The sequence below is a fragment of the Phacochoerus africanus genome, chromosome 5 (genome assembly GCF_016906955.1).
Source record: "Phacochoerus africanus isolate WHEZ1 chromosome 5, ROS_Pafr_v1, whole genome shotgun sequence".
NCBI lineage: Eukaryota > Metazoa > Chordata > Mammalia > Artiodactyla > Suidae > Phacochoerus > Phacochoerus africanus.
Window position 1 is genome coordinate 116039947 of NC_062548.1, and position 9191 is coordinate 116049137.

General features: G+C 45.3%; 1 protein-coding gene across 2 annotated transcripts; it reads left to right on the forward strand.

Moving 5' to 3' along the window:
- The first annotated feature begins 7 nt into the window (after positions 1 to 7).
- On the forward strand, positions 8 to 8697 carry SUPT7L (SPT7 like, STAGA complex subunit gamma). 2 transcript variants are annotated; one of them, XM_047782374.1, is made up of 6 exons: positions 8 to 554; positions 1426 to 1526; positions 2316 to 2928; positions 4389 to 4713; positions 5954 to 6191; positions 7400 to 8697. In XM_047782374.1, exons 3-6 carry the CDS (start codon positions 2516 to 2518, stop codon positions 7660 to 7662), a joined length of 1239 nt encoding a protein of 412 aa, XP_047638330.1. In that variant the 5' UTR covers positions 8 to 554; positions 1426 to 1526; positions 2316 to 2515; the 3' UTR covers positions 7663 to 8697. The 2 variants fall into 2 exon arrangements, with proteins under 2 accessions (XP_047638330.1, XP_047638331.1); XM_047782375.1 differs by having other exon boundaries at positions 8 to 369.
- Positions 8698 to 9191: the final 494 nt, after the last annotated feature.

The following is a 9191-nucleotide window of genomic DNA, read 5'->3' on the forward strand; positions in this document are numbered from 1 at the left end:
TTCCACACCTCCCTCTCCGCAGCTCCCAGCGGCTTCTCTGACAGGGATGGTGGAGTTTCTCCTTCACGACCCAGAGCGTTGTGAAGAAGCGAGTAACCTGCGAAGTTATAATAAGAGAATAACAGAAAAAGGCGGTCAGGGTGGCGTCAGAATGGGGACATCTTTAGAGGTTGCACCTGGATTGTAATGACTTCCTGCGGCAGAGCCTAATGGAGAAGAAGCGCTTCCGTCGTCTTGACCCACTAGTCAACACACCAGCCTTCCGGGCCTAACTCGACCCTCGCCTCGGGCCTCTCGGAGTCGTACGGCAGCTCAGCACCGCTCCTGACACGCGGCAGTCCCTAGTGGAGCCTTCTTCCCTCCGTCCAGGTTCAAATCTCCCCGTGTTTGGGTTGCTCTAGTACTAGGCGACCCCAGGACCCTGTGATTGGCGCCCGCGTCTGCTGATGCCGACGAGGTCCCCATAGGAACTTGGGCATTGCTTGGGCTTGGTGCCTGTCCTTCGTGCTCCTTTCGGTGAAGTTAGGGGAGAGGACGATTTTTGTTGTCACTTGGTACATTCATTTACTCGTTTGTTCTTTCACTCTTTCTGAAACCGATTAATGAGCCATCACAGTGTAGTTGTTAAAATAGAGAAAACGCTGTAGCCTGACCATTTTCCCTTCAGCCACTTCTGACCTTAGGCAAGACAGTAGGCCTCAGTGTCCATGTCTGGAAAATGGGATAATAATAATACCTACTTCATAACGGTAGTTGGGAGAATTGAATTAAACAGTAAAGGGAAAGCCTGGTAGGTAGTAGGCACTCAGCAAATTTTAGGCACTCAACCAAGATCGTAGTTGTGAAGGATATGTGGAAGAGTAAAATTGAGATAAGTACAATTTTAAATCCAGGGAGAAATGCTGTGATGGAGACATGCAAAGTGCTGTGAGGATATAATGAAGGGAGATGTACTGGGGAGGTGATGGAGAGGGTGACTTAAGCCATACTTAAGAATGAATATATGGAGTTCCTGTCATAACTCAGTGGTTAACGAACCCGACTACTATCCATGAGGAAGGGGGTTCAATCCCTGGCCTTGCTCAGTGGGTTAAGGATCTGGCGTTGCCACTGATTGTCGTGTAGTTCGAGGAGGTTGCTCGGATCCCTCATTGCTGTGGTGAAGCTCTGATTCGACCCCTGGGCTGGAAAGAAAGAATGAATACGAGTCTGCCAGGGATGGGGTGTGTGGCTGAGCATTTCTGGCAGAGATCACAGCCTAAAGGATCAGCTAAGTAGCCTGCTGCTGTTAGAACTGAGGTGGTCATATTTTCCAGGAAGTTCCTCCTTTGTGTCTTCTCACTGCACCAGCCCTGTGCCTCTAGAAGAGCACTTATCACACACTTTAATACTGAAATGTTCTTATGTTTTTCTCCCTCACCTCAGGGCAAGGATCTTGCATTAGTCTTTATGTCCTGTCATGATACCTGGCATTCCATAAATGTTTGTTGAATCTGAAGAGACATGTGGGCAATGAATCTGGAGAGGTGAGTCGAAACCAGATTATAAATTTTGTTAAACGGTAAACCACAAAATTTTGACTGACTTTTTTCCAGGAGGCACAGGGAAGATGTTAGACCTAAATTAAAAATATTGTCTAGCATCACTGTAGAAGGATTAGATATAAGGAGAGACTGAAAGAGGGATACCAGTTCAGAGACAGCAGAAATTTCTCAGATTCTTCCCTGTGTATGTCAGCAGTTGAACACATAGACCATTTAGATTAGTGGTTCATGGATTTTTTCCACCAGAGCCAGTTAAGGGGTCTCATGCCTGGAGTTCCTGTCGTGGCTCAGTGGTTAACCAATCCGACTAGGAACCATGAGGTTGTGGGTTCAATCCCTGACCTTGCTCAGTGGGTTAAGGATCCGGCGTTACTGTGAGCTGTGGTGTAGGTTGCAGACTCAGCTCGGACCCCACGTTGCTGTGGCTCTGGTGTAGCCCAGCGGCTACAGCTCCGATTCGACTCCTAGCCTGGGAAACTCCATATCCCGAGGGAGCGGCCCAAGAAATGGCCAAAAAAAAAAACCACAACAACAGGGTCTCATGCCTGGCATTCACAGAGTAACAGCCATCTTCTCCCATCTTTAACTCCATCCCCTCTTCTCCTACTGAGCCAGGACAGATGTGTCAGGATACTCTGAGAACTATTCCCCTTAACATGGACACTATAGCCCCAAATACTATTGCACCCAAACTCTGTCTTGTAATTCAATCCATAGTGTATGATTGTAATGACTGACTGGCATCTAATAGATTTCTCTTAATTTCTTCAGGGCGAACATCCTTGGTCCTACGGTGTTGCTAACACTGACATTCTTCTAAGTGAACCGCCTACTTTTTATGTGAATAACTGGCTAGAATTCATATTTCTCACTACAGAAGCCTATAATCTGCAGTTGCTAGAGATTTTAAAACACTTCTTTTAGGATATCATCTACATTTAATTTGAAAGCTCTCCCTTTCTTATCCTAAAATGTTGAGATATTGGGGAGAGATACCAATCTCATCAAGCCAGACCAACAGAAGTTCCTTCGACTTGCTCCCTCGGGAGTTCCGACTGGTAGAAGTCCATGACCCACCCCTGCACCAGCCCTCCGCCAACAAGCCCAAGCCCCCCACTATGCTGGACATCCCCTCAGAGCCATGCAGCCTCACCATCCACACCATTCAGCTGATCCAGCACAACCGACGCCTGCGCAACCTCATTGCCGCAGCGCAGGCCCAGAATCAGCAGCAGACAGAAGGGGTAAAGACTGAAGAAGGTGAACCTCTTCCATCCTGCCCTGGGTCACCTCCTCTTCCTGATGACCTCCTGCCTTTAGACTGTAAGAATCCCAACGCACCATTCCAGATCCGGCACAGTGACCCAGAGAGTGACTTTTACCGGTAAGACAAGGCTTGGCTACACTTACTTTTCTCAGAAAATCTTCTCAGCAGCCCTCTTAAGCATGTAATGCGGAAAACTGAGGATGGGAGTGATTGGCTTGGCCAAAGTTGCTCAGGTAATTAGTGGGAAATCGAAGACTTGAACCGTGATTTTTCAAATCCAGAGTCTGTACCAGCAGCAAGGTACTGCACTGGTCTCTAAATTAGGCCATAGCCTCATAGTCCTTAGAGTCAGTCTTTCTGTTTAATTAAAATGTATACTGTGGGTCTAGCTCCATGCCGTCAAAATGAGATTCATGGACTTATTCTCATACTGCTAGGAACCCACAAGTCACATATAAAAAAAAATTTTTTTTTTTTTTTTTTTGGCCACGTCTGGGGCACAAGCAAGTTCCCAGGCCAGAGCTCAAACCTGCGCCACAGCAGTGACCCAGGCCACTGCAATGGTAACCCTGGATATGATAACCCACTATACCACAAGTAAACTCCCTAAACAATTTTTTAATCGCATATTTTCATTTCAGTAGCATAGTTTAAGAAATAATAACATAAAAATGTTCTTGGAGTTTTCAGGCAGCACAGCAGGGTAAGGATCCAGTGTTGTCACTGCTGTGGCTTGGGTCACTGCTTTGGCACGGATTCAACCCCTGGTTCTGGAACTTCTGTGTGCTGTCGGCGCAGCCAAAAAAACTCGTTGAAAGTTATTTTTAGGAGATTAGACAGCTTTTTGAGGCTTTTTGTTTTGGAAAGATTATGATTTTCGCAGTAATGATTAGGTGCAAAACAGTATATCATAAAGAACATGCAATCTGGCGTCAAAAGCTCTATCCCTTAATAATACCAAAAGGACCTTTGGCCAGTGCGCCCCTCTGACCTTGGATTTCTTCACCTGCCAGAGTAATAATATGGATCCCTACCCATTTCACTGCATAGGATAGGATAAGGAAGTTTTGTAAGCTTTATGTGTTTTCAGTTGCTTTTATAAAATTGAGTTGCTTTCCCAAAATGGTCTGTTGTAGTTAAATAAGATTCTCCTGATTGGGACTGTGAATTTCTAGAAGTCCATATTGCCCGGCTTTTGAGGAACCTATGTGCTAGTGAAATAGAGCACCATCGAGCAATATCTCAGCTATACTCTTAAAATTAATCAGATCCTAAATGTGATCAGAATCAAGCAGTTGATCCAAGGAGAAGGAAACTTCTTGTTCACTAGATATCCTTTTATACTGTTTACTAGAGACACATGTTACCTATTCAAGCTTTACATCATTGGAGCAGCTCGGGATGTGACTTGGGTTGTGGCGCCATGCCCTGGCAGCAGCAAGTGGGCTATGTAACCTGCCTAGGAGTCCTGTGGAAAGCTGAACCAGTGGTTTGATTGGAATTGTAAAGCCCCAGGGAGACAGGACAGGTCACCATTTGCAGGAGCACTAATAACACCACCTTGTCTCCACTTTCAGCGGGAAAGGGGAACCTGTGACTGAACTCAGCTGGCACTCCTGCCGGCAGCTCCTCTACCAGGCAGTGGCCACAATCCTGGCCCACGCGGGCTTTGAGTGTGCAAATGAAAGTGTCCTGGAGACCCTAACTGACGTGGCACACGAGTACTGCCTTAAGTTCACCAAGTTGCTGCGCTTTGCTGTGGATCAGGAGGCCCGGCTGGGGCAGACTCCCTTCCCTGACGTTATGGAGCAGGTGTTCCATGAAGTGGGCATTGGCAGTGTGCTCTCCCTCCAAAAGTTCTGGCAGCACCGCATCAAGGACTATCACAGTTACATGCTGCAGGTAAGATGACCCTGAGAAGTGAGTAAAGATTACACAGTCAAGGGGTGTTTGGCAGGATCCCATCACACTGGTCCTAGAGTGCAGAGACAGGGTCTTAGGACAGAGGGGACTGCACCTGCTTTCCTCTTGGCCCTCTGTCCCACTGGCCTCATCACTGACCTGGCCAGACCCAGGGGTCTCCTTTAGTCAGTGAATTATAGCATGTGGTTAGCATGCTTTTATTCAAAAAATCTTTATCAGTGCCTGCTATGAGTCAGGCACTGTGAGATTCAGTAGTTAATGAGACAAGCTCCTGAACTTGCACCTTTTTTTTTTTTTTTTTTGCCTCACCCACAGCATGTGGAAGTTCCAGAGCCAGGATCATGAGCTTGCTGTCTCGTTGAGAGGGAAACAAAAACACATAAACAAATATTGATCAAAATAATTTCAGACGGCATTAAGTGCTATGAAAAAGAAACAAAACTGGAGTTCCTGTCGTGGCTCAGTGGTTAATGAATCCAACTAGGAACCATGAGGTTGCGGGTTCGATCCCTGGCCTTGCTCAGTGGGTTAACGATCCGGCGTTACCGTGAGCTGTGGTGTAGGTCACAGATGCGGCTCAGATTCCACGTTGCTGTGGCATAGGCCAGCGGCTATAGCTCCGATTTGACCCCTAGCCTGGGAACCTCCATATGCTGTGGAAGCAGCCCAAGAAATGGCAAAAAAAAAAGACAAAAAAAAAAAAAGAAAAAGCAGAGTGAGATGATACTGCCCAAGAGTGGAGCGTGGAAAGGGAGACACCATTTTTGATTAGGACCAGAAATATTGAATCTCTTCAATCCTTGTGGCTTTAGGCATTTTGTTCACTGTTTTGGTTTCCCCAAATCTAAAATATGATAAGGAACTCTTCACACCCAACAGTCTGCTAAGCAATCCAGGTTTCCTACAATGTTTATTATCCACCTTGGTACACCTGTCAAATAGTTGTTATGGCCAAAAGTGTGATCTTTTATCTCAGTTCGGATATAACACAATCTAAATATTTTATACTTTTATGTACCTTGTAATTAATGACATACACATTCTCTGGCAAACAGATTTTCTTTACACGTCTCTCATTTACAAATGCAAACTCAAATCCCTTCCAGTGGCAGTGGATGCTTTATTCATGTTCTGTTGGCTTTGCCCTGGGCTGCCACAAGCTGACTATCCAACTGGCTTTCAGCATTTCCTTGGAAAACTGACTCTTACTTGCCAACAGATTAGTAAGCAGCTCTCTGAAGAGTATGAAAGGATTGTCAATCCTGAGAAGGCCACAGAGGACACTAAACCTGTAAAGATCAAGGAGGAACCTGTGAGCGACATCACCTTCCCTGTCAGTGAGGAACTGGAGGCTGACCTTGCTTCTGGAGACCAGTCACTGCCCATGGGAGTCCTCAGGGCTCAGAGTGAGCGCTTCCCATCTAACCTGGAGGTCGAGGCTTCGCCACAGGCTTCAAGTAAGGGAAATCAACTTACCCATTTTGATTCTGGGAGATCTGCCAATCTCAGTACTTCTTGCATTTTGGAATCAAATTCAGGAGATGGAAGAGCAAAAGTGGGGATGATGGGCAGGAGGATGGAAAGTCTAAAAACAAATAGCGCTTCACTGATCCAGATACCAGCATTCTCTTTGTAATTAGTAAAGAGAGAACTTGCACAGCTTTGTAGACATCTTTCACATAATTCCTAGTTAGGATGTAGATGCAGTAAGTGTTATCCTCTTGATTACCAGTGAATTCAGCTGACCCAGTCTGGGAGGGCTGATGGCCTCCTGTTCTCTGTATTCTGTACTGGTTGTTCCTGATGCTTGTACTCAACTGATGAAGACAACTTCCAGATAGATGGAATAATGTTAATTGCTCAAGGATGCTTGAATAGTTGGGGGTCTTTCTAAAATGCTCCCAAACAAATCAGAAGTGAAGGGATTGAAACAGGGCTACCCAGTTACAGGCAGCTGGCCTCTTCTTCCAGACAGACTGTGATTACCTTCAGAACCAGATGACTCCATCCCTAAGTCAATTAGATTGCAAATTAATCTAGATACTCAGTTATTTACAAATATAAATTGTCATTTCATCAGTGCACAAATAATGCAAATAGCCAGTCCTCCAGGGTGGCATAAACAGAATTAAGCCACATTTTGTAAAGTATTGGGCAGAGAGCCTTTCACCATGAAAGACATAATAACCACAGAACAGTATTGCCAGAACACACGGAGCAAGAGAGCCAAAAAAGAAATTGTTGCAGATGTGGGGTTCATGTCAGGATTCTGTACCGATCATTAACTTTTCATAACATGAGAGAGGACCAGGGACCCAAACACAAGGCAGGAAAACATGCCAGCCTCACCAAAGGGCAGGCAAATCAATGTAACCCCCGATGGAGAGCCCATGGTTGTGCCTGCCTTTGAACCATGAATCTCTCCACTTCCCTTGTTCAGGGAAAATGGAGGTGGATACGATGGGGTAAAGGAGGGTGAGGAAGTGGAAAAGAAGATATTCAAAGCTGGTAACTTTCTGAGCAAAGAGTAGCAACCAAATTCTCCAGCCAAGTGAAACCAGGGTGAAACCTGAGCTCAAAGGCCATCGGTTAGCCGTGGGTGGTGTGTGCCTTCTACTTTGTTCCAGCCTTCCTTACTGCTAGTTCTATGTTCATCCATTCCTAGGTGCAGAGGCAAATGCTTCCCTTTTTTGGAACCTGGCCCATGTGAAAATGGAGCCTCAGGAGAGTGAAGAAGGCAATGTCTCCGGGCACGGCGTGCTGGGCAGCGACGTGTTTGAGGAGCCAATGTCAGGCATGAGTGAAGCTGGGATCCCCCAGAGCCCCGATGACTCAGACAGCAGCTATGGCTCCCACTCCACTGACAGCTTCATGGGGTCCTCCCCTGTTTTCAACCAGCGCTGCAAGAAGAGGATGAGGAAGATATAAAAGGCAAAGAGGGAGATTTTCTGCCCAGACCTACAAGACCCAACAGCAGACCGTGATACATTTGGTTTCCATAAACATCGATTTGACTCTTCTTAAACACGGTGGATTTTCCTGATTTCAGTGGAACTGGATTTAAACCAAATAAGTTTGCATTTTCCTTTTGCATTCGGTTTTATAGTTTTCTACAACAACCAAGCCACCTTTCACAAACATGATGACGCTGGGGTAGTAATCGAGACAAATCACTGTCCCTGACTGTTGTCTTTACTGTGTGACAAGTGACCTAACTTCTCTAGAGCCATTTCTCTTGCACAACTGAGAATCCTACTGCGTTGACCGACCTTGCAGGGACGTTATGAAGATGGAAATGGTATTAAGCCTCAAAGCTGTGCTTGAACAGACGCACAAGTAAATACATGCTGATGTCAATTTTTTCTTTTAACTTGCCTCACTTTTGGTTCAGGTCGTTGGGAATCCAGTGCTAATGCCTAATAGGAAATAGCTAAACACTGCACAACTCACCTTTTTCCCCAAACTTTTTGTCATCCATGAAGTCTCCTAAAAAATCAGAGGGGTCTGTGGCAAACAGCCTTTTTGCTTATTCAGATAGCACCTCTCCTATCTCGGCCACATACTCTTTCTCTAGACTTGTGCCATGGATCCCCATTTTTTGTCTTTACTTTCTGATTTCCACTCAGATTTTTTTTTTTCACTATGTACATTTTTTAGTTGCTTCTTTCGTTTTCTCCTTTGTAAATGAAGCAAACAGGACCTGTCCAAGGACAGGGTTGTGCCATTTTGTTTGTTGCATCGGCTTGGCCATCAGAGGACAGTGGTCTGTTCCTTTGCCAGAACTCTGTATCTGCACGTTGTGCTTCTACTGGATGGACAGCCTCTAAAAGGATGACAAGATGCACCTTTCTACTTTACAGCATGTCCTGAACAACTTTACTGCTATTACTCACCCGTCATGGTATCTGCCCTGGTTGGCACCTGACAGTCTCAATCAGTATTTATTAAATGATGTGGCACTGGGATGATTAGGAGTAATTAGCAAATGTGTGTATGCTAAATACTGCTGAGGTTTGGTTTGGGGGTGCAGAATACAAGTCTTGTGAGATTTAGGGCACTCCTTTAGTACAGACCAAAAATCAAGGCCCACATTAGAGGGCCTTAAATGTCCCAGACATTGAGAATAGAGATGAGTGCAACAGCAACAAAATGAGGTTATAATTTAAACTGTTAACAGGTTTGCTAATTGCACATCCTTGGTACATTTTTCTAAATGCTTCCTGTTCCAGGCTTAGCTTCATTTTCCCTTGTTTATGAAAGTACACATCAGGTGGTCAGTTTCCATAAAGTAGCCACCTAGTATTTCATTCCTTCACTTAGCAAACATTTATTGAGTACCTATTATGTACTAGGCCATGTGCAAGGATACCTAGATGAGTATGTTTGTCCCTGCCCTTATGGAGGTTATGGCATAAGCTGGACAAGTTCCTCCTTAAGGAAAAAGTATTCAGAGGCAC

Coding starts and splice junctions, on each gene's coding strand:
- SUPT7L (XM_047782374.1), top strand. CDS start 2,516: ATGTTGAGATATTGGGGAGAGATACCAATCTCATCAAGCCAGACCAAC. Junction 2,929..4,388: donor CCAGAGAGTGACTTTTACCG/GTAAGACAAGGC, acceptor CTCCACTTTCAG/CGGGAAAGGGGAACCTGTGA. Junction 6,192..7,399: donor GGCTTCGCCACAGGCTTCAA/GTAAGGGAAATC, acceptor ATCCATTCCTAG/GTGCAGAGGCAAATGCTTCC.